General features: G+C 37.4%; 1 protein-coding gene and 1 pseudogene across 5 annotated transcripts in view; both read right to left on the bottom strand.

The window, feature by feature from the left end:
* The window catches only part of MINDY3 (MINDY lysine 48 deubiquitinase 3), a 102,188-nt gene that overhangs the window by 62,457 nt on the left and 13,640 nt on the right, over positions 1–26,091 (bottom strand). For 2 of the 5 annotated variants that reach the window (XM_036453092.2, XM_045585811.1), the window contains exons 2-8: positions 24,057–24,136; positions 20,605–20,665; positions 18,510–18,686; positions 15,126–15,177; positions 13,964–14,078; positions 4,969–5,042; positions 3,989–4,068 (exon numbers count right to left, since the gene is read on the bottom strand). In XM_036453092.2, coding sequence (XP_036308985.1) covers positions 3,989–4,068; positions 4,969–5,042; positions 13,964–14,078; positions 15,126–15,177; positions 18,510–18,686; positions 20,605–20,665; positions 24,057–24,136 — 639 coding nt within the window. Of the gene's footprint in view, positions 1–3,988; positions 4,069–4,968; positions 5,043–13,963; positions 14,079–15,125; positions 15,204–18,509; positions 18,687–20,604; positions 20,666–24,056; positions 24,137–26,091 lie in introns of those variants that run through there. The other 3 variants (XM_036453100.2, XM_036453106.1, XM_036453115.2) reach the window with 3 other exon arrangements.
* LOC118727358 lies at positions 8,805–10,643 on the bottom strand (annotated as a pseudogene).

The raw sequence follows: 26,091 nt of genomic DNA, 5'->3' as shown, positions 1-26,091 counted from the left end.
GAAGGAGTGGGTGCAGGGTGGAGGAGATCAATGGGGGGAAAAAGAAAAGAAAAAAAAAAGGGACGCCTGTAATACTTTCAACAATAAAGATACATTTTAAATAAAGGAAAATATCTTATTTGAAGAGTTTTATGTGAAATAATATAATTGCTCTACACTGTACTTTATATTCTCAACTCCATTCAAAGAGATATTAATTGACCCTATGTTCACTTAATGTTAATTGACATTATGTTCATTGACTGCAGGACTGACTTCTGCCACACAGACCCAGCACTGACTGCCAAGGGGGCTGCGATCAGACCCTGCTTTTCTCTCCCAGCCTCTGTCCGGGCCTGATCGCAGTTTCCTTCTTACAATGCCTGCAAAAGGGGCTGTGGCACTGGACCAACAGCACCGGCCCAGCTCGCATGCCGCCAGCCCTAGACCCTCGCAGCCACTGTGGCTTTGTCCAGATGAAGGTTCTGATGGACTTCCGGAAGACGTTCACCATAATTAACATATTACCCTTTAATTAGTATAAATACCTTTGGAATGTCAGAGTAATCCCCCTATTTCCAGACCCCTCAGGGCATAATCTCCCACCAGAACACAAGATCACAAAACCCCTCATTGTTATTGTGTTCTTCTATTATTTCTATTATATGTACTGCTAAATATTGTTACCCTAGCCTGGCTTGTTCAGTGATTAGAGCATCAACCCATGGACTGAAATGGCATGGTTTCGATCCGGATCAAGGACACGTACCTGAGTTGTAGGCTTAATCCCCAGCCCCAGTTCGGGCACATGTAGGAGACAACCAATTGATGTGTCTCTCTCACATTGATGTTTCTCTATATACCAAGCGTACTGGTTAATAATGGTGGATTTTGTAATCAAAGGAAACATGATAATTTCAAGAAACATTAGAAGTTCTTTATTCAAAGTAATGTCCATCGCTAGCTAGACATTTCTGCCATCTTTCAGGTAATTTATGGATACTGTCCCAATAGAACTTGTCTTGTTTTGAGGCAAACCCTTCAGAGACCCAATTTTCCACTTCTTCATATGTTTTGAAGAGCTACACAGAAAGTGCGTGTGCCATCAACTGGAAAAAATGGTAATCTGAAGGAGCAAGAACTGGTGAATACAGCAGGTGAGTTAATACTTCCCAGGCAAGATCTTTTAACATGCCTTTAACTGGTTTTGAAGTGTGTGGTGGTGCTCCATCATGAAGCCAAATTATTTTGCCATGTCTTCTGGAACATTCTGGTCGTTTTACGATCAAAACATGGTTCAAATTAATTATTTATTGTTGGTAGTGATCAATATTAATTGTTTCATCTGGTTTTAGAAGCTCATAATATACCACACCTTCCTGATCCCACCAAAGGCAGAATATTGTCTTCTTTCCAAAGCAATTTAGCCTTGGAGTCAATGTTGATAGTTGACCTGGATCAACCCATGATTTTGTGCATTTGGAATTCTCAAAATAAATCCACTTTTCATTGCCAATCACAATTCGAGGCAAAAAAAGACTTTCTTTTGTGCCACTGATGACTTTTCAGTTTTCCATTTGTCTTTCATTCAGTTGATGTGGCACCCATATCTCACATGAGTGAAATCATGATTCTTGATTTTTCTGACTTATTTCACTTAACATAATATTCAAGAGGTGCTTTTTAATTCTGAAATTATACAATTTCTACTGATTTTTTTCCTTAAAGTTATGTCCCTTTATATTTCTGTTAACTGACTAAATGTATTTCTAAAACTTGAGAAAAATTCAAATTTAAGATCAAGATAACCATTTAAATGGGACCAGAAATCAGTAACTATCAATAAAAATCAGCTTCTGACATTTGTTGACAGTTTTATCTAATTATGGAACGAAGAAAGAAATGTCCCTGTGAACTATAAAGACTATGGAATTTGCTATCCTCTACTACATACTTCAATATAAGGTACACAGTAGTTATCCTAACTAATAAAAGAGTAATATGTAAATTAGACGTCACTCCGCTACAAAATGGCGGCGCCCATAGCCACAAGATGGCGGCACCCAGTACTCTCAGCCTTTTCAGGGTCCCACAGTCTTGCTGGGAGGCACTCAAACCCCCACAAACCAATCCCTCCACCAGCTGAGGCAGACCTGGGTATGTGGCTGGGAGCCAGCCAGGCCCCACACATGGATCCTAGCACCATCGACGGATCCCAGCTACCAGTGGAGACAGCCTGGGGTGTGCAGCTAGGAGGCTTCAGATCCCCACGCACCAAATCCCCTCCACCATTGGCCAGGTGTGCGGCTGGGAGGCAGCCAGGCCCCACACAGCTATCCCTGCCACCAGCGGCCAGGATGTGCAGCTGGGAGGCATCAGATCCCCACACACAGATCCCCGCCGCCAGGGGCCAGGGTGTGCGGCTGAGAGGTGCCTGGGGTGTCCAGTCAGGGGTCATGTGGCATGCACCCACTTCAGTAGCAGATCAAGCCTGGCTGCTCTGCGACCTCTGAAGTGTCTGGGGCTGATTGTTTGGGCCTATGAGTCTGGGGACCAAGTGGACAGGCGGGATCCGCCTACTCCAGTGGCAGAGTCAGCCTCACTGCTCCCCAGCATCTGGCATGTCTGGGCCTGTCTGCCCCTCCATGTGACTGGATGTTGCGTTCAGGGGACACACAAGTGGGTGGGGAGTTGACTCTGGGTCTTCTGGCGCAGGGGGTCTTGAAGCTGTGTCCCAGTTTGTGCTGGCCCAGACTCTGACAGCAGGAAGGAGGAAGTCCCACCTGCACAGAATCAGCCAGAATCAGCCATTGGTCAGATTGCTCTCAGTGGTCTGACAGCCATCTGACAGCAGGGAGGAGGAAGTCTCACCCTTAGAGAATTGACCAGTGGTCAGACAGCTCCCTGCCATCTGACAGCCAGGTCTATCATTCACCTGACAGCAAGGAGGTTGGATTATGTCTAAACATCTTGATACAAGGTAGCTCTGCAGCCAAAAGAAGCCAACATGGGAAGGCAGTTAGGGGTGATTAGGCTGGCATAGGAGGGAAGTTGGGGGCAAACAGGCTGGCAGGGGAGCAATTAAGACATCAATCAGGCTGGCATGGGAGTGGTTAGGGGGTGATCAGGCTGGCAGGCAGAAGCAGTTAGGGGAGTAGTTGGGAGCCAGCAATCCTAGATTGTGAGAGGAATGTCCAACTGCCCGTTTAGGCAGTGGGACATCCCTCGAGGGGTCCCAGATTGGAGAGGGTGCAGGCTGGGCTGAGGGAATACCTCTCCCCCCCACCCCCACCCCCAAATTTCGTGCACCGGACCTCTAGTTCAATATAAGTTGAATGGATAAATAAATGAATTTAGACTGACTCAGCAACAAGTTGAAGGGCATTTTATTCCGAGCAATGTATTAGGTTTCCTTAACTGGATGGATTGGCCAAAGGTATGTCATTTCAATGTCCTGGCAACATATAAAGCTACAGGAAATAACCAAGACCAGAAATGGAGGTAGTGGTGGAGAGGGTAGAGGTTTAAAATTCAGATAAAATTAAATGTGCGCAGCATCCTAAAGGAAATTATTTACATTAAAAGTAATACAGGAAAAAGATAGATTCTCAAAGATAAAATTTCAAATTATACTTATAGTTATTCTCCTCAATTTTAAGCAAAATGCTAGTTTTCCAGACTTAGATACTGCTGCATGAAAATGTACTAGAATTATATAAAGAGATCTACATTTTACTTTTTCTAAAGAAGATAGTCCTATAATCCCAATTTTATTCTACAGAAAACTAAGAGTTTGAGACGATAAGTAACTTGGGATTTGAGGCCAAGTTTGCCTCCAAAGTCTTTGTTCTTCATGTTATGGTGCCTTGAAAACTATAAACGATTCTTTGATTATAAGACACCTTAACCTCTAAGTAATGCAGAGCCATTAAATAAATGGATAACAACCAACTATATTCTAGTTCAATATTAATCATAAATGAGATAAATACACAAAGAATATACTTACTCATTCCTGAGCATTCTCTATCACCATCCCATACATTAGAAACAGCATGTCCCGTCAATAGGAGGTTAATTAAACTTTGGCTATTAATAAAAATTAAAAAGTAATTAAAATGTGAATAAACTAATTTTCATATAAAATTATCCCTAAGATAAGGCATAAGGGAATGACTTCTTACATTAAATTATGTTAAGAAACAAAGTTAGGAAAAATCTTATATTTTTTCATTTTATACACTCACTGAACAACAGCCTTATTAACTGAATCACTAAAAGAATCTATTGTTCCATTTATTCACATAAATGTAAAAACTTTATCTAAGATACTAAATTTAATTTTTAAAAATGATACCTAGGTTGATAATTTACTTACTCTATATAATCATCTCTTAAAATCTATAATAATCTATAATAATAAAAGCATAATATGCTAATTAGACCAGACATCCTTCCAGACGTCTTTCTGGATGAAACCGCTGCTGTGGGGCCCAGGCAGCCGTGGCAGGGGCAGGGGCAGGGGCAGGGATCTAGGCCCTTGCACGAATTTCATGCATTGGCCTCTAGTACACGTATAAATGTTATGTTATGTTATGTTTGATGAAACATGTGAATTTTAACCTCTGAAACAGAAAGTTATAAAGAAAGCACTCGTTGTTTGTCGCTGTTAATCCTCACCTGAGGATATTTTTTTCCCAATGATATTTAGAGAGAGTGGAAGGGAGGGAAGAAGAGGAAAAGAGAAAGAGAGAGGGAGAACCCAAGACTCTCCCAGTGGGGGGGGGGGGGGGGGGGGGGGGGGGGCACTGCTCTAACCACCTAGGAAACACCAGCCAGCGCAAAAAGTACTTATTTTTTAGAGTGAGTTAATAATCACTGTTTTATTGCCGAAACCGGTTTGGCTCAGTGGATAGAGCGTCAGCCTGCGGACTGAAAGGTCCCGGGTTCGATTCCGGTCAAGGGCGATAATAGACTTCAGATAATTACCTGCCATGTCCATACACAGGATCTATCAAAGGTTCAGTTGAATCTTCAATTTCATTTTTTATGTTTTCAATGCCCTAAAGAAAGCAAATATTCTTGGCTTATTTTAAAAACTAGAAATGCAAATTGTAGTTTAAAAATTAACCAGTTTATATTAATACTATAAATTAATAAAACACAATTATTTAAGTAGCTTTTCTCCCAAAAAACTAACCAGATATGAATTAGGGGTACATCTGAGATAATTGTAACAAGTAGTTTCTCCAAGAGTATCTTTTTATTTTCTTTCATGGGCGCTATATAAAGAATATATATAATATGTATAATAGATCCAATGTTGTTTAAATGGATAGAGAAATAATGTTTAAATTTCAAGAGGAGGAAGGAGAAAATTATTTAATCCTAAGTTAATATTCATTTCACTTTAGGTTAAATTAAATTCAAAACTAATATACCTGTTAAAGCACCTAGTATGTTCTCTTAGATCATTATCAAAGCATCTGATATATTTTCTTAAGTCATTTATTGGTACTAAATAAATACACATATGAGTGTTGCTAGAGATATAAATTTAAAGTCACAAAAGGTATAAGAAATACATAAGAAAATGGAAGATTTGTTTCTGATTGTGTGTTCTCAGAAATATTGGTAATTCAAATGTGTACCATAAAATTATAAATTAAGGTGGCAGGAAGCTTCTTATTTTCTTGTATTTTTAATCCCCCAAAGGGCATCCAAATCTCAACAGGTGTAGATACTGGACCATTACAAAAAGACCTAAGCACAACTCCAAAACGATAAAGATAATCTACCATTGGTTCTATCAGGTCACAGATCACTTCTAAGGGTTAAAGAGACAATTAATCAATGATCAAAATATTTAATGATTGTGTAACTATGTTAGAAGGAAACAAACAAGTATGAGATCTTGTGCTTGCCTTCCTTGTAAACAATACAAAGCAGGCTCTGATAAAGCTAAAATGAACAATAGGAACAGGTGACATAACAACTGGAGAGGGTGGGGACATCATTTCAAAGACAGATTCAAAGAACAAAAACTAGGCAGGGTGGCTTATTGGCTGCAAAAGACAAGAGGCAGAGGAGATATCCAAAATCTTGAGCATAAAAAACTGGAAAAATAATGGACAGTTAAGACAAAGTCATAAGAACCCAGTCATCTTAGATACCTCTACCGCTAATCTCCACCACTTCTGACCACCTACCAATAACTTTTGATACTTTCACTTAAATATCCTCCTAAATGTTTTAAATTTCTAAATTTAAAACATGCTTCTAAATATGCCCCTTTTTGATATATGCACCCATATGTTCATAGCAGCACAATCTACAATAGCTAGAATTTGGAAACAGCCTAAGTGCCCGTCAGCAGATGACTGGATCAAAAAACTATGGTACATTTACACAATGGAATACTATGCTGCCATAAAAAAGAAAAATTTCTCATCATTTGCAGCAACCTGGATGGAATTGGAGAACATCATGCTGAGTGAAACAAGCCAGTCAATGAAAGAGAGACACCACATGACCTCACTTATTTATGGATGATAAAGAACATTATAAACTGAAGAACCAAAAGATAGATATAGAGACAGTAAAGCAACAAGCAGACTGTCAAATTACAGCGGGGAGGCTGGGGAGATCTGGGGAAGATAAGAGATCAACTGAAGGACTTGTATACATGCATGTCAGTACAACCAATGGACACAAAACTCTGGGAAGGGAGGGTATGTATGGGGGGGAGGGCATTGGTATATGTACAAAAATAATGACTTAATAAAAAATATATTTAAAAAAAAACTATGGTACATTTACACAATGGAATACTATGCTGCCATAAAAAAGAAGGAATTTTCATCATTTGCAGCAACCTGGATAGAATTGGAGAACATCATACTAAGTGAAATAAGCCAGTCAATGAAAGAGAAATACCACATGATCTCACTCATTTATGAATATTAAAGAACATTATAAACTGATGAACCAAAAGACAGATATAAAGACAGTAAAGCAACAAGCAGACTGTCAAATTACAGCGGGGAGGGTAGGGAGATCTGGGGGAGATAAGAGATCAACCGAAAGACTTGTATACATGCATATAAGTACAACCAATGGACACAAAACTCTGGGGAGGGAGGGTATGTGGGGAGGGAGGTGCAATGTTAAAATATGTACACAGATAATAATTTAATTAAAAATAAATAAATAAATAAATATGCCCCTTTTCTTTTCCATTTCCACACTCACTGCCCTAGCTTAGGTTCATTTATTTCAATAAACACTTTTTAGTTTTCCTGATTCCACACACCAACTCCCTCCAAAACAACTCTTATCCCAATTTAAGGAAACTTTTATTAATAAAAAGGTCTTGTTACATCCTTGTTGAAAATTCTTGTGTTATTCTAATTTTGGCCACATGAAATCTAAAGTATTTTTTCATAATATACAAGAACCTTCACACTCTAAATCTTATTTATATAACTGCCCAGTCTCATCTTCCACAGTTGCCTTTCTGGTGGCTTATGCTGCAGTAATATGAAACCACTATGGTTACCAGACACGTCATACCCCGAACTGATTATACCTTTACTAGAGACCCAATGCACGAAATGCATGCAAGAGTAGACCTTCCAGCCCTAACTGGTTTGGCTCAATGGATAGAGAATCGGCCTGTGAACTGAAAGGTCCCAAGTTCGATTCCGGTCAAGGGCATGTATCTTAGTTATGAGCACATCCCCAGTAGGGGGTGTGCAGGAGGCAGCTGATCAATGTTTCTCTCTCATCAATATTTCTAACTCTCTATCCTTCTCCACTCCTCTCCGTAAAAAAATAAATTAAGATATATTAAAAAAAAAAAAAAAAAAAAGAGTAGGCCTTCCTTCCCCCTGCTGCTGGCAGGCACCTGGGACCCGGGCTTCATCTGAAAGGACATCCCTCACAGCCCCCACTTCATCTGCAAGGACATCCAGTCTAATAAGAATATTATGCTTTTATTATTATAGATTACTAGAGGCCTGGTGCATGAAATTCGTGCATGGGAGAGTGTGTCCCTCAGCCCAGCCTTCACCCTCTCTAATCTGGGACCCCATTTAGGGCAGTCAGACATCACTCTCACAATTCAGGACTGTTGGTTCCCAACTGTTCACCTGCCTGCCTACCTTCCTAAATTTCCCCTAACCGCTTCTGCCTGCCAGCCTGATAACCCCCTAACCACTCCCCTGACAGCCTGATTGATGCCTAACTGCTCCCCTGCCAGCCTATTTGCCCCTAACTGCCCTCCCTGCAGGTCTGATAATCCCTAACTGTGCTCCCCTGCAAGCCTAGTCATACTAACTACCCTCCCCTGCAGGCCTGGGTCCCCCCCAACTGCCCTCCTCTGAAGGCCTGGTAACCCCTAACTGTGCTCCCCTGCAGGCCTGATAACTCTAACTGCCCTCCCCTGCAGGCCTGGGTTCCCCCCAACTGCCCTCCTCTGAAGGCCTGGTAACCCCTAACTGTGCTCCCCTGCAGGCCTGATAACCCCTAACTCTGCTCCCCTGCAGGCCTGGTCATCCCTAACTGCCCTCCCCTGCAGGCCTGGGTCCCCCCAATTGTCCTTCCCTGCCAGCCTGGTTGTCCCAACTTCCCTCCTCTGCTGGCCTGGTCACCCCTAGCTACCCTCCCCTGCAGTTTTGATCGCCCCCAACTGCCCTCCCTTGAAGGCCTGGTCTCTCCCACCTGACCTCCCCTGCTGGCCTGATCTCCCACAACTGCCCTCCTTTGCAGGCCTGGTCCCTCCCAACTGCCTCCCCTGCTGGCCATCTTGTGACAGCCACCTTGTGTCCACATGGGAGCAGACATGAACTTCCTGCCATGTAGCTTCAAGCTACCAGAACATAGGCCCCACCAACAACCTTAATCATCTTCTCAGCTCTTCTGAAGAATTTGGCCTTCACAATGACAGGCTGCTTTGGGAACTTTCTGTTCCCTGGAACTCTGTAGTAGCCCGATCGCACCACAACAATGATAGGAGCAGCTATGATACATGGCAGCATTTACCCATGTCTGCTCACTGACCAGGGTACACAGTTTATCCAAGTTGACAGTTTGGCAGAAGCTCTGGTCCTTCTTTAAGTGATAATATCTCATACCAACTTTCCCAAAGTAACCTGGTGAGGATGTGAAGGCGATCTGGCTGTGACATCTGTCACCCCATTGATCGCCAGGGTTGATTCGGCTGATCTGGCTGGCTAGACGAGTGTCCCCCTCCTCCCTCACCGATCCATGTGCATCCCTCCTGAAGCTGCGCACTCAGTCGAAGAGGACAACTTTCCCCCAAGAGGAGAGGAGAGGACTGGTCTTCGGTCAAAGGTAAACGAGTAGCTGCGCTCCCCTGCTAGAACCTCCACACAAGCTCTCAAGGTCCAAAGTAACCTGGTGATATTTATCAAAGTTAATCTTGTGATGATGCAAGCCACCAACATTACCTCGGTCCCCCAGGTGCTTCCTGTGTTTGCCAATGCAGCTGTGTCCATAGCTCATGTGACCCTGAAGTTTTTGGGTCTTCCTCAGTTTGGATGTCACGTCGATGGCCAAGAAGCAAGAGCTTCCCCCAGTTTTTCTGCCTCGAAAACTTTTCATCATTCATTGAATGATCTCTACTATACAAGCCCCCACCCCCACTTTCATTTCACCAAATAAAGTTAGGTATACCTTTACAATTTTCCCTCCTTTGTGCATACAACACACACACACACACACACACACACACACACACCAAAAAAAAAGCTGCTATAATGGAAGTAATCATTAATATGTCAATTGTTTTGTACAACACTGAAGAGAAACCATTCAGTATAATTCTATCCCCAACATTATCAGCCCAGAGCCTAACATATAATCAATACTCAAAAAACATGTGTCAATTGAAAGAAGTTTGATTTTAGCAGGGTAAATCTGATTAGATAACTAGGACTAATAGGAACTTGGGGGAAAAGGGCAGGACTAGTATTGTTCATATTGGAATTAACACATAAAGGTAAGCTGAGGGTATAAAATATCCATAAAAGAAGCAGAATACAGAACTCAAGGGCTGAAATTAATGGACTATAAAAGCTTAGTTAGAGGAAGGGGGGGAAGACTCTACCTGGAGAAAAGAAGAATATAATAGGTAAACATGGAAATATATAAACCAAAAAAAAGTTATTATGAGACATTATAGAAAGAGAACTTAGTGCAATGATTTATCAGATTAGTTAAAAAAGGGAGTGGGGATTAGAAAGAGCTTTTTAGAAGGGGTTAAGGTGTCAATTGCCAGACATTGCTAAGAGGAAAGAAAATAAAATTCAGAGGAACTGAGTGCATTTCATAGGACATTAATGATAACCTCTGCAGTCTAGAAGAACAGGGGTGAAAATCAATTTCAAAGTGGTTAAGTAACAAGTAAGTGGAAAGAAAGAGAATTATTATTATTAGCATAAGAGAGTTTTATTCTGAGATTTAGAAACAGCATCAAGAATAAATTTTTGGAGAAACCAAGATGGTGGCATAGGTTAACACCTAAACTGCAACCTCACACAACAATTTCAAAACTATAACTAAACGACAAAACAGACATAATCCAAAACCCACAGGAAGGCTGGCTGAATGGAAATTCAACAACTAGAAGGAAAGAGAAAAACACACTGAGACTCACAGGAACTGCATAAGGTGGAGGTACGGAGGCTCACATGGAGAGGGAGGAGCATGCGCAGAGAGGGCTGGCAACTGAGTACGAGGCTGGCTTTCTCAATCAGGAGGGAGACAAAAGCTCCCAACTGCTCTGAATTCCAGTTCTGGGCGAGACTCTGGGAACCCAGATTCATACAGGGGAAAACTGGACTGTCTGGCAGTGGGCAAACTCGAGGGCAGGTATCTCTCACAGGTGCTTGCAACAATCACCGCAGGACACTGAGACCCAAGGGCCTCTTAGGGCAGGGCTGACAGGAAACCATTGCTGTGTGTTCCACCCTGAGATTCCCACCCAATGAAGCCATTGTTGTTAGCTCCATTTTTGCATATGAATAGATTGGTCCTTTGAATTCTAATCTTACCTAACTAACTGCAGCTGAGTCAGTGAGACCAACAATATCCAAAAGAGGGCCCAAGGCCCAACAGCAACTTGCATTGCTTCACAGCTGGGCCTCATCTGGGCAACTCCAAAACCCAAACAAGGAAGAGGAATCTGCATATCTCTCCATAGCTCCTGCTGGGTGGCCTCAAGCAGAGGCTAAATTAGCACACCCTTGGAAACCCAAGAGCCCAGGGGTCTGAGTGGGGCCATCCAGATTACAATTCCTCAGATCCATAAGAAATACTCTTGTCTCATAAGGGTGTTTCCAGCACAGAAGTTCTCCTATTGTAGGCACAGCTGATCCTCACAGCCAACTGACCTGGAGGTCAATTCCTCCCAGTGATATCAACAACAATCAAGGCTTAACTACAACAAGACTGTGCACACAGCCCACAAAGGGATGCACCAAGAGTGTCCACCTCAGGTAATTAGGGAGGCTGAGCCACTAGGCTCTATAAGACACCTAGCACACAAAGCCACACTATCAACATAGGTAAGCAGCCAAAATGCAGAGACAAAGAAACAGGTCACAAATGACAGAAATGGAGGAAAGCAAACTACTGGATATAGAGTTCAAAACCACGGTTATAAGGTTACTTAAGAATCTTCTAGAAGAAGAAACCAAGATGGCGGCACAGGGTAGACACCCAAATGCAGCCTACCACAACAAATTTGAATTTAGAACTGGAAAACAGGGGAGGCATTGCCCTGAAGCACCAGACGGCTAGCTGAAAGGAGGCTCTGTCATCTGGGAAGGAGAGAGAAGGCATGCTCAACCTCAAGAATTGTGAAGGTATGGAGAACTGTGTGCATGAAAAGGCTCTGGCTTAATCCCTGCAAGCAGAGAGGGAGGGCCGGACCAAGATTGCTGCTAGCGGACTCCCGGAGCGCAGAGAGAGCGGTCCCGGCTGAATTCACTGCTGGCTTACTCCCGGGGCACGGAGAGGGCGGACAGCTAACACGTGGCTGGCTTTCTTGTTCGAGAGGAAAACAGAATCACCCTATTGCTCTGATAGATGGCCCCAGTCAGGGAGAGGCCAGACTGTCAGGCAGTGGGCAGAGATCTCTCGGAGGTGTGTGAAGCCAGTGGCCAAACTGCAGGACTTAGGGAGGAGCCGAAGGGAAAACAAAGCTTGTCTGCACCAACCCGAGACTCCGCCCCATCCAAGCTGAGCACAGCAGCTCTCCCAGAGGCTGGCTTCTCTAAGGAGGGACTGGCCAGAATCCAAAGTTTGTCTGCACCTTTACCAAAGAGGTGCTTACGCCTGCAACCAATCTTCTGAAACTCACTGTGAACAGGACTTTTCTAAGGTGAGACTGATAGGGAACCAAAGATTGTCTGCGCCACCTCGAGACCCCGCCCCATCCAAGTGGAGTACAGAAGCCCTCCTAGCTGAGACACTGCTGATACTCACAGCCAATTGGCTTGGAGATCAATGCTTCCCAGTGATACCAACAATAAGCAAGGCTTAACAACAAGACTGCACACACAGCCCACAAAGGGCTACATCAAGACTGTCCACCACAGGTAACTGGGAAGGCTGTGCTACTGGGCTCTACCAGAACACCTAGCACATAAAACTATTCCATCAAATCAGGGAAACAACTAAAATGCAGGCAAGAGGCAGGATACAATGGAAGGAGATGGAGGAAAAGAAAAGAATGGACATTGAGTTCTAAACTACAGATATAAGGTTATTCAAGAATATCCTAAAAAAAGGCCAATAAAATAAATGAGACCTATGAGGATATGAAAATGGAGCAACTAGAAATAATAAGGGATCAACTAGAAATGAAGAAAACATTGTCTGAAATAAAAAATATTACACAAAGTCCTAAAAACAGACTGGAAGATCACAAGAATCAAGACAAAGATTTAGAACACAAAGAGCCAGAGGACACTCCTTTGCAGAAGCAAGAAGATAAGAGAATCCAGAAAGTTGAAGATAGTGTAAGAAACCTCTAGGACAATTTCAAGCGAACCAACATTAGAATTATGGGGATCCCAGAAGAAGAGAGAGAGCAAGATATTAAAAACTTATTTGAATAAATAATAACAGAAAACTTCCCCCACCTGGTGAAAGAGACTTTCAGAGAATCCCAAACAAAAGGAATCCAAAGAGAACTACACCAAGACACATCATAATTAAAATGTCTAGAGCAAAAGTCAAAGAGAGAATATTAAAAGTAGCAAGAGAAAAAGTTAGTTACCTACAAGGGAGGACCCATAAGACTGTCAGCTGATTTCTCAACAGAAAGGATGCAGGCCAGACAGAAGTGGCAAGAAATATTCAAAGTGATAAAAAGCAGGAACCTACAACCAACATTACTCTACCCTGGAAAGTTATTCAGAATTGAAGGTGAGATAAAGAGCTTCACAGATAAGAAAAAGCTAAAGGAGTTCATCACCGCTAAATCAGTATTATATAAAATGCTGAAACGTATTCTTTAAGAAGAGGAAGAAGTGAAACATGTAAAGATAAAAGTTATGAACAACAAATACATATCTATCAACAAATGAATCTAAAAATCAAGTAAATAAAAAATCTGATTAATAATCTGGTGAATATAATAAAATCTGGGCATAGAAAGGGGATGCACTGACAATTCTCAAGGGGAAAGGAGTGTGGGGGGTGTGGGAAGAGACTAAACAAAAATTGTACACCTATGGATGAGGACAGTGACGGGGGGAGGGGAGTAGGGGAGGATAAAGGCAGAGCGTGGGGTGGGAACCAGGTGGAGGGGAGATATGGGGGGGAAAAGGGGAACAATTGTAATAATCTTAACAATAAAGGTTTATTTTTAAAAAAACAATAAATTTTGTCCTTATAGCAGGAAAATATACTAAACTCAGATTAATAAAAGCCAGCAGAAACATCTTCAACAAACCTTTGTTAATAACACAGAATACAGAAAAAGCAATACTCCAAATTTGCTTCCCCACATTGAATACTGGTCCAAGACAGCATCTTTTAATTCGGATAAATTTCCGAATGATCTTTTCCTGGGGGGTGAAAAGAATTAAATATGAGTACCATAATAAGGTTTACTACTTTCGTAAATGGGAAAAATCTTAAATTGTCTTATACATTAAAATGTACCTATGCAGAAGGAGATTTTTGTGTCTAAAATTTTCAAATACAAATTTAGCCATTAAAAACAAAAGCTATTGCTGACAACTGTCACTATATATAATACACGCCATTTAAGATAGAATGCACACTTGGTAGGGAATGTCTTCATCTCTTATGTGAACTGCCTGGCATTAATAAATTCTTCAATAATCATACAGTTATTTAAGTACTAAAGTGGCCCTCTTCTAAGATGAGTTTAAGAACAAACAAAATTTGACTTTTGTGTATCTGCAACTTTTTTAAGAATTAATATTTCAAATGCCACTTATAATTCTATCATCATAGCTATCCTCCCTTTTATTTTGTAATAAAAAGTTTAAATGATCGCCGAAACCGATTTGGCTCAATGGATAGAGCGTCGGCTTGGGGACTGAAAGGTCCCGGGTTCGATTCCGGTCAAGGGCATGTACCTTGGTTGCGGACATATCCGCAGGTAGGGGGTGTGCAAGAGGCAGCAGATAGATGACTCTCTCTCACCATGTTTCTAACTCTCTATCCCTCTCCTTTCCTCTCTGTAAAAAATCAACAAAATAAATTTAAAAAAAAAAAGTTTAAATGATCTAATGAAGACATGGCGGCTTTAATGAAAACTATAGAAAGTATATTTTAATAAACAATAAATAATTCAAATACTTACTCTACTAGGAACCTTTGTACTCACTCAAGACAGAGAAACATTAAGCTAAAATTATTTTTTCATTGTCATGATGAAAAAGCTTTTAGTGTTATAAAAAGTGTATTTTGATAGTTAATTTAGGAATCTGAATAATTTAAGTACACACTTACAAATTATTTCTTAATTTGAAAACAAATTAATCTCAGGCATATAAAACTAAGTACCTTTCCCCAGTATGAACAGAATTAAAATGGCAATGTGTCCACAAGGTAAGTATTTTAAATGTTCCAATGTTACTTACTGAATTAATGCATGAAATCGCTCAAAGCCAAGCTCTTCGACAGCCAAGGCAGCTATACATAAAAGACACTTTTCAGCACTACACATGGCAAATAAATGACACAAGATACACACAGCAGGCTGTAAATACTTTCAAGCAATCAAAATTTTCCCTCTTTTCTCACTCCCTTAAAATCCTCAGTTTATTTTCAACTTTAGTATTACATAAATTTATATTTAAACATTTTAGTTACCATGATTATACCTAAAATTGATATAATACTGAGAGTGTAGAAGTATAAAATAATACACTTCTTTTTAATTCAGTTATGCTGGGATCGTTTATAAAATACAAAATATTATTGGCAATCATAGTGCTTCACACATCATTGTAATGTGTCCTGCACTTTTATATAATCTTTCATTCCATTTATCCAAGTAAAATCATCAAAGCTAATCTTCCTCTTTATAATATAAATCTTTACATTGAATGCTTAACTATTAAACAAAATGTGTATAAAAAGGCATAGCATCTTGAAACTATACAGGTTCAAGGACAGCTTTAAGTTTGTTTCCACATTAATTCATATAACTGTTGAGAATTTTCAGTAACTTACTTAGATTACATTTATTAATACAGCACAATTATAAATTTTTAAAAATCAAAGAAAGCATTTAAATCAAAGGTAATGCTTATTTAGCACTTTTCTGAGTGCCAGGCCCCTTGCCAAATGCTGTACTGGTCTTACCTCACTTAACCCTCTTAACAACTCTAATTGTCCTCATTTCACAGAAGAGGAAACTGTGGCACAGAGAAGAATCCTCTCAAGTGCACACAGCAATAAACAGCAGAGCTGAGATTTCAATCCTGAGTCTTGGCTCCACAAAGATAAAGTCTTTAAAGATGAATAAAAATGCGTACTCAATTTATCACAATAAATAATTTCATATGTATTTATATATATACTTTATAAAGCAAATCTTAGTACTTTCAAATATTAATTCTCAATTTTTGATTTACAATTTAAAAGGTCACATTACATTAGCCTTTCAAAGTCTAGTATCAATATTCAAATGTTTAAAATTACTTTTTAAAATCTTTAAAAATACAATGGCTTAAGTAATCTTTTAATTTGTGTGGGAAACAAACTGAAATTGAACCTGAGTGTTCTACTGCAAACAAGTGTGCGTTACCAGAAGCCAAAACTATACACACCACACAAGCCAATGAAATTAATGTTTGTGCAGAATGACAATGGGGAAAATAGTTCACATTTAAAATTTCAGGATAAAATAAAAATTCTACCTAACGTTTTCCAAATTGTACTAATTTTCCTGTATCTGATTATCTAAATAAAATTGCTGGGCATTCACTACAAAAGTTGTCATAAAGATTGTAACTTAGAGAAAGGAGGCAAGCAAAATAAAAAAGTTAGCAGGCAGGATAATGGAAAAATGTAAAACACAAGGAAAAAACATAGCTGGGAATAAAGGAAAGAATAAGCAAATAGATTGTTACATGGAATAAAAATTTTAATGTAAGTTCATTTCATTTGTCAATATCTAAAGTAAATTTCTTAAATTTTCAGTTAACAAAACTTTTTAAATTTATAGATTATAAAAAAATATTTTTAAATCTGGTTTTATTCATGTCAACTTTAAAAATGAGGCACAGTAAATTGGAAAATCAGTAAAAATGTTTATTGAAAAGGAATTCAATATAGTATGCCCACCTAAATTAGTTCCAAATTAAACGCATTATGAGGCCACTCAACCTATCACTATGAAATGTATAGCACAGTCCATAAGTATGCAGTATAAACTAAGATACTAATAAAAAGAGTTATAAAAAAGATCTTACTATTTTCTTATATTTGAATAAAAAACTAGCTTTAAGCACCTAATCTTTAAAATAATTTTAATTAGTTCAACTATTTTGACAAAATGTTAACTTAATGAAACTATTAATATGCTTACATGTAATCCAGTCAAACCTAGAAAATATTTAAAAACAATCTTTTTTAACTTAATGACATTTTTTACTATTATCCTAGAGAATATTTTCCACTTATTTCTTTCAACTATATTATCAACTCTAAAAGTGTTAAATTTTTTGAAAGCTTATATTGAAAGGCCTGAAAATAAAAATGTCATTGAACTATCTAAATTTTTTAAATTCTTCCTTGTAAATGTGCTATTAGAATTTGCCATTGTAACTGCAGAGGAAGGAGAGAAAATGCTGACATCACAGACACATTTTAGCTCAAAAAAGGCAATAGTGCATCACATTCAGTCCTACAGGGAAAGCAAGATGTAGATAACAAACAATGAAAATTTACTTTCTAAAAATCGGTTGTCTAATTTCCTTAAAAACAATTTCCAATGTTAGTTAATGGAATGCATTATAGGTAGAATAAGTCACTTATTATTTACAAGCACTTGAAACTACCAATTATCAAAAGCCAACTGCTAGCAAGATAGTTCCTAGAAAGAAAAACTGGACAGCAACTCTTTTTTATCTAGTTTCTATACCACTAGTTCATGCTGGCAGGTTTTAGGCCAATTACATTAGAATTTTCAAAGGCTAACGACTACAGAACATATTATTTTTATAATGAGAATAGTTATTTAGTTTATTTTGAAGAAAAATCTTTCAAGCACAAAAAACTTAAATGAAGGCAAAATTAGAACTCATAATTAAAGTTACTTTAAAATAATTCATATATAGTAACAATATCCAAAAAGCTCAAGAAGAATGGAAATGTAATTTAAAAAAAAAAGTCCCCATCTTTGCTCTATAAAGTTACAAAAACTACTTTAAGAGATTTTCTGAAGTATAAAAAAAAAGTATTGCCGAAACCAGTTTGGCTAAGTGGATAGGGGGTCAGCCTGCTGACAGAGGGGTCCCGGGTTCGATTCCAGTCAAGGGCATGTACCTTGGTTGCGGGCACATCCCCAGTGGGGGGGGGTGCAGGAGGCAGCTGATTGGTATTTCTCTCTCTCCCTTTCTGTAAAAAAATCAATAAAATATATTAAAAAATATTTTTTTTCTTCCCTAATACAAAGTAAACATTAAAGCATTTGAAATTTAAACTTTCTAAATGAGAGTTTCAAAGCTCACAAAAGAATGTCATCAAGCAGGAGAATTTTTTTTTTAATTTAAGAAATACATTTCCTTTTTTCCAAAAAAAAAGAAAAAAAAGAAAGAAAGAAAAAAACAAACAAATGCAATGTCCTTTAGTAATTAAAATAATCAAAATGGAAATGAAAAATACGAAGGCCCATGAATTAAGCTTCAGCTGAAAAAGAGACATGTTATGAAATTTTTAATTCTTTAAAATTGTCAATAGTTCTATTAAAACAAAGGCATAAGAAATTACTTTAAGGAAAAAAAAATGTATCTTACAAGAAGAATGCTCCACTTGGCAACTAGACTCTGCAGGACTCCCAGAAATACTAGCATTTTCCTCAGCTGTCTTTCCTCTTAACCATGAAACCAAGCAGTATGATCCAGAGTTGTCACAACAGGCACTTTCTAAAATATCATATAAGGTGTGACAAAGGAGTTCCTTCCGCTCTTCCTCTAAAAATAACCGAAATACAAATTATAATGGTTTCCTTTGGGGGGAAAAATAATCCGGGCATGAATAACAATCTTAACTACGAATGTTTTCATTTAATGAAAATCAAGCATTCCAGGTGGGGGATAAATCTGTAACAACTGATCTGAAATTATTTTAGAAAATAATGTGCTTGAGGGTTACAATATCACCATTACTAAATATTTCCATTACTGAGAAAAAAGAATCCTAAAAAATACACAATTAAACATTAGTAGAAAAAAGTATGTTACCTGATGCAATCAACTCTCTCTTACCTGCAAATGAAACATTTAAGTCACAAGGTTTCCTTTATTATGTAAGGGCCTATTGTGACCTCTATTTTTTCCCCATTTCAGAATTAATCTAATGTATTTAATCTTCCTGTCCCATAGAATAAGGATAATGAGATAACATACCCTCAGAACCAACACCACCACAATCCATTACATGAGCAGGGGCCATTGTTGTTATGTTGCATAATATAGAAGCTACTAATACTGTATTACAGTGATTTGAACATAGATTTTGCACAAATGCTCAATTTCTTCCTGAATCTTAGCCACCTTCCCCTTTTCAAGAAGTATTACTATCCAAAAGTAATACTGCTTTCTGAAACTTTCAAACAAAGAGGATAAAATGTACACATAGCATATGTAAAATTGTATGCTATAGGGAGGTTTCTATTTCTCCGAACAGACTTAAAGTTCTTTAAAGGCCAGAACTATGCCAATCATTTTATAACCTCCACAACATATGACATTTATGACAATGCATATACATTTTTATCAATATGAATAATTTCTGTGCAAGCAATCTAATTAATAAAATGTACATGTTAATATTATCTTTTGAATCGTCTCTTCTCTATTAAACTTTATTTTGCATTCCCACTATTTGCATTCCCACTATTAATGAATAAAATAAATAAATAATGATACTTTTAACTCTTAAAGTCAAAATCTCTATGGACATGATCTGGAATGGAAGTTGTTTTGCCCTTATATACTAACTGAGATTATAATATATTCTACCTCCTTTTAGAAGGTGTTACGGTGCTCGCTTCGGCAGCACATATACTAGAAGGTGTTACGAAGTCCACATAAAATTGTGTAAGTAGATTTTTGTACACTGTCAAGTGAATTATAAGGTAGCAGCAGACAGCTCTCTGACCTAAGCATATTGCAGAAGCTATGGCAGCTTCATTTGCAATTTAATTTAGAATTACTTGCAATATTATTTGCATTGTGTAAGACATTATACTAAAATATGCAGAAATACAAAGATAACTGAGTTCCTGCTCAGAGCTAAGACAAAACAAACATTAAAAAAATCCTTATGATATGCTATAATTTAACAGTTTAGGGTGCTCTACCCTTATTTTAGCAAGAGGCCAACCTTTTTCCCTTAGTTATATTATCCTGTCTTATATGTCTTGGGAAAACCAAATTGGAAATATATGCGTTTAAAAATTTGGAGTCACTTACCATGAATTTTTCTGAAATATCAAAAGAAAGAAAGAAAGAAAGAAACATGCTCAGCCAGTGTGGTTCAGTGGTTGAGCATCAACTCATGCACCAAGAGGTCATGGGTTCGATTTCCGGTCAGGGTATATACCCATCTTTGGCTCGATCCTCAGTAAGGGGCATGCAGGAGTCAGCCAGTTGTTGTTTCTCTCTCATCAATGTTTCCATCTCTTTCTCCCTCTCCCTCTCTCTCTAAGAATAAAAACATATCTTTAAAAAAAAAAAAAAAAGAAAGAAAGAAAGAAACCTAAAGAAAAATATCCCATTGACAGTGCACGTTTTAAGATAGGTAATTTTAACTTAACTATTGCCATGAATGTTGCATAGATCACCTGTAAAATAGAGGATGGAGTAAACATTTATAAGGCTATCATACCTGGGCAATCCCTCCAAGAAGACTTCTCAGAAGAAAACAGGAGCTTCTTCAAAAGAAATGCCTTTATACAATTAAAGCAATAATTATTACCATACATCATAAATATGCCTTACATATATCATTTTTTATTTTAAAATATAAAACAACTAATTTGCACCTCCTTTCTAATATTTTGAATAGCGCTATGAAAATTTCAAATGGCTCCCCTTCACATTCAACAGTATCTGGGGATAATTATTTATCCAGGAAATACTATTATAAACTTAATTCTATGTCCATAAAATTCTTCTTCTTTCATAATACATATTTTTTGATAAATAGAAGAACTGACTCAAAATCAGACACATGACTGGAAACTTAAATGTAAAGTGAAAGCCTTATAAAACAGAAATAAGTTCACATTTCTCTTTGATTCCTTGGAGGAAAAGAAATCTAAATACAAGAGTGATTCTGCTCTATTAGCTCTGATTTGTGATACAATACCACTATGAATCATCACTCTATAAGAAGCTTCTAACTTCCTGGTTTAACTAAAACAGTTGTAAGATTTAAGAGGGGGGAAAAAACCTGATTTCTAACCTTTCCTTACATGAACCAACTATGTTACATTGCTGATTTAATAGAAAATACTTCACTGTAGTACAGTGTTTCTTTCTTAAAACTGCAGTTCAAGGACTATAGCATCCTAGTCTTACCTAAATTTTTTGCAATGTTTTTTGCTGCTATAAATATAAAAGCTATTTCTTGACTACAATGTTTCCCATATTAAAGGTTATTTCTTTAGGAAAGATACACACAGAAGTACAATTATTACACTAAAAAACTGCATTATCATGGTTCCAATTATAATGTAAAATTCCTTCCAAAATCTAAGTACAAATTTATACTACATAGTGATATATGAGTATGCCAGCATTATCCTACCTTACATGCACTGGCAATTATTTTCTATTTAAAGATTAGCAAGAGTAAGCAGTTTAGACTCTAGTTACAGTTTTATTTGTACTTTCATGGATTCCTACTGAGGTTGAACATCTTGATTCTTTGGCTGTCCAGCACCACTTCAGCTGTTCTGATTGCATATACATGTTCATTTCACCTCTGGGGTCTTAGTGTTTTATAACCAATTAGTTCAAAATCTTTGTTTAAGAAAGACAACATCTATTCATTGTTAATATTCACTGCAAATATTTTTCTGAGTCTGGAACTCATACTTTCTCTTAGATGGTTGACAATACATTATTTTTAGTTTTTCAGTGGTTTAATATTATATTAAGAATATATTTGGTATATGATATGTAATTATCTAAATTTATTTTTCTTTCTCAAACTGCCAACCAGTCATATCAGTGACACTTAGTAAACTTCATTTTTCTCCACCACTGATTATTTGGTTCTATAGTATAACTATTCTTTTAGCAATAGCACATATTTTATTTTTTGCAATTTAGCAATTGCTCATTTCCCTTCATTATTCTTAATGATTTAATTTTAACTTTTACTTGAAGTTGCAATATAAATAAAATTCCTCTATGACTGAAAAGATTTATGTGACTATGAAAATAAATTACCTCCTCAAAGATACATCAGGATTTTGAACATTACAGTTATCTCTTTTAAAATAACAACCCCACTTGCAAAAATAACTGCCATTTTGGAAATGTAATGAATCTTATAAAACACAAAACTCCTATGGTATATCTTGCATTTATTTATATCTTGCATTTAATTATATGCACTGACTTACAATAAATAAAGAGCTGAGGGTACTATTAATGACCCAAGGGGACAAAGCTATTATATTCTAACTTGCAAATGAGAAGGACAAGGAATCGTCAAATTTAGATAATAAGATTCCAACTAGCAACCAAAATTTGCCTCAGTTACTCAACATAATTTCTCTAATCAATTTTTGGTCAAGTTTTATCCTTTATATTCAGTAACTCCCAAGCAAAGCTCAAACATTCAATTTTTTCTAAATTTTTAAAATAATTCTACTAATGCAAAAATATATCAATTCTTTAAAGAAATAATGACTTACAAAGGATATTACTTTAGAATCAGCCCTGAAGGGAGATTTTTTCCCCCTCCTTCAAGGAATATATTTTTAATTTAACAATGTAAGTGTATAAAGTATAAGTTTTGAAAAATTTACTTTGAAACTAACAATTCAGAAATGCATTCTTTATGCCCAATGAATAATAAATAACACATTAAATATTTATTTTCAAAACCTGCTGATTGAACATAAAAAACAAATTCAAGCTTCTTTTGTAACAGCTCTAAAGTTACATTTGCTGTTTCAGACATAAGTGTAACAATAAACTGAAAATTCTATTTTTGGTTTAAACAATGTAATGGTTATAACAAATCAGCCTTTGAAATTCAAACAATGTTACACATCAATATTCAAAATCAAATACATATATTCATATTAACCCTATCTTTTATGGGATTAGTAAAATAACAAATAAATATTTTTAAATATTTTATTATTTTGCAAATTCTGTTTTAAATCAGTTGCAACTAACTTTAATTTAAAAGCCAAAGTAATACCCTAAAATACTATAATCTGTCAAATTATTTTAGAAATTTATAAAGTTTTAGGTCATGAAAATATACAACATTTTAAGAATATTATTCTTATAGAGAGATCAAATGAAAATAGTATCATTGCTATAATGTACTTATCTGTAGTATAAAATGTTATTATTCAACAGGAACATTGTATTAGAAAGATGACATGATCATTAATTCGTAATTTTCTGAAAATCACGGAAAACTTATTATGCTTTCTCAAAAATATAATCCAGCCCTAGCTGATTTGACTCAGTGAATAGAGCATCAGCCTGAGGACTAACGGGTCCCAGGTTCAATTCTGGCCAAGGGCACATGCCTGGGTTGCGGGACTCGATTCCTCCCCCTCAAGTAGGGGGCATGCAGGAAGCAGCCAATCAATGATTCTCATCATTGATGTTTCTATCTCTCTCTCTTCCTCTCTGAAATCAATAAAAACATGTTTTTAAATATATATATAATCCAAAGGCTATTGCTGTGTAACCTACTCATGTTCTGAATTCACTTTTTTTTATTAAATTTATTGGGGTGACATTGGTTAAAAAAATTATATAGGTTTCAGATGTACAGTTCTGCAATACATCATTGGTGTGTTCACCACTACAAGGCAAGTCTCCTTCCATCACTATTTATTCTTCCTATACCTTCTTCTAGTTCCCCCAAGCCCCTTTCACATCTGGTAATCACCATACTATTGTGTCTCTGCTGAATTCACTTATATTTTTTATATCTATAGCAATTTACATGAACAAAAGTTGAGAGGTAACTGACCATGCATCATGATTACAGAGTATATGTATATTAGGAAGCAAAAAGTAAAGTATGAAATGTTTGAACACATCCTTCTAAGGAGTTGATAAAATAGTCTATGTTACCTGAACAGGTGCAATAACAGCACAGGGGCCACCTTCAAACTGTTCTAATGCAGATCCCTCTGATTCACTAAACACAAACCCTAAAAATGAAAGCAAGTAGCAAAGATTAAAAATGTAATTCAAGTAGCAGCTAAAAGAATGTTTAATGTACTTTACTTTGAGAAAGATCACTTATCACACAGCAACATATCTTCAAGTCAGGAACCATGTTAACTTTTGGGGGGGATCAAAGAAGCCTTTAAAAAAAGGTATGGGACCTATGCTTCCCTACACAATGCACATAAACACTTACACACACATGCACACACAATATTTTGTATCCAGGGACCCCTCTAAGTGGACTAGGGGGATGAAGTGTGGAAAAGAATACCAAATCTGACTTTTATATAATTTCATTTTCTTGAAGACTAGACAGTCAACCTACTGAATTCAAACAAAATTTCAGGACTCTTTCCATACAGTCCCAATTTTTTGTCTCTATAAGTTGAAAATTATTAAATGGCATCATATGTTAACAGTAAATGTACTCATATTGGCTCTGTCTTAATTTAGATATTCCCCAACCATACTGTCTGAGAGCAGCTAGTAGAAGTTGCCACAGAGAGCACTGGCACACGCAGCACAAGGACAGAAGTGAGAATTGCGTTACTGTGTGTATAACCTTTAGAAAATAATTTTACATCTGTTATCTTCAAAGTGATCACTTCCAATTCCAACAGGCTAGGAATATGTAAAGTTTCATTAAAGATTATATTTCAGTCACTCATCCAACAAATATTTAATGGGCATCAGATAATGCACCAAGCATCGAAGATATAAGCATGAATGAGTCCGTAGTCTGGAGGAGCCAGCAGTTCAAGTGAAAGCAGACATATGAACAAATAATCACTGAAATAAAGAAATAAATGTTAAAACAGAAGTATGAAGATAGTGTTGTTGATACAGAAAGGAACAACTGCCTTGAGTCGCATGGCTCAATGGATAGAGTGTTAGCCTGTGGACTGAAAGATCTTGGATTCAATTCCCAATCAAGGGATCCTACCTAGGTTGCAGGTTCGATCCCAGTTCTAGTGGGGCACATGTGGGAGGCAATAACTGATGTGTCTCTTCTCTCCCCCAATCCCACCCATTCTCTCTCTAAATATCAATAGATTAAATTGATATTTAAAATTAAATCCTCCTTGGGTGAGGATTAACAAAAAAAAGGTATGACTTACTCTGTCCAAGTCAAATTATAACAGGTGACTTTGAGGTTGATCTAGAATAGGAATTTTCCAGAAAAGCAAGGGTGGGAAGATAACTTTCAGGTAAAGAAAACCCTTTTTAAAGGATACAGGGTAAGAGCAAGGCACATTTATGGATCAGATGGGAATTTAATGTAGCTGAAAGGCAATATGGGGGTAGGACAGAAGAGATGGTAAATAGGAGGAGTGGATACTGACAAGAGGTTAATAATGGAAAGGGCCACACCCTGACAAGTACTAGTATTATCATACTTTTTTTTTTCTTTTTTAAGTGACTAGAATAGGGATGAGGATGTTTCAACAGTCCTATAAAGACAGTGCCAAACTGATAAAAGCAACACAGTGCGGAGGAGAAACTATATCCAAACAATATGTCTGTGGTAAACATTAAGATTTGATGAGTACCTGCAAGTAGGACAAAGGCTTGGTACAAAAAGAAATTAGAGCTGACTGAAATATCTAGCTTGAGATACTGCATGATAGTAAGTGAGGTAAGAAATAGCATAGAGCAGTGATTTTCAACAGGTGTGCTGCAAGAATTTTTACAACATGCAATACCTGATTACTCTGTCAGGGACACTGACTTCTTTCCCCTTAGACTATCAAGTAAAAAATGACAACAGCAACACAATAGCCATCCAGTGTGAATGCCCTGTCTTGAACTATAAATATATATGCTAGAGGCCTGGTGCATGAAATTAGTGCACCCTCTCCAATCTGGGACCTTTTGGGGGACATCCCTCTTACAATCCAAGACAGCTGGCTCCTAACCGCTCATCTGCCTGCCTACC

The sequence above is a fragment of the Pipistrellus kuhlii genome, unplaced genomic scaffold (assembly GCF_014108245.1).
Source record: "Pipistrellus kuhlii isolate mPipKuh1 unplaced genomic scaffold, mPipKuh1.p scaffold_m20_p_1, whole genome shotgun sequence".
In the NCBI taxonomy this organism is placed as follows: domain Eukaryota; kingdom Metazoa; phylum Chordata; class Mammalia; order Chiroptera; family Vespertilionidae; genus Pipistrellus; species Pipistrellus kuhlii.
This window is presented reverse-complemented; position numbering and strand designations above follow the sequence as displayed.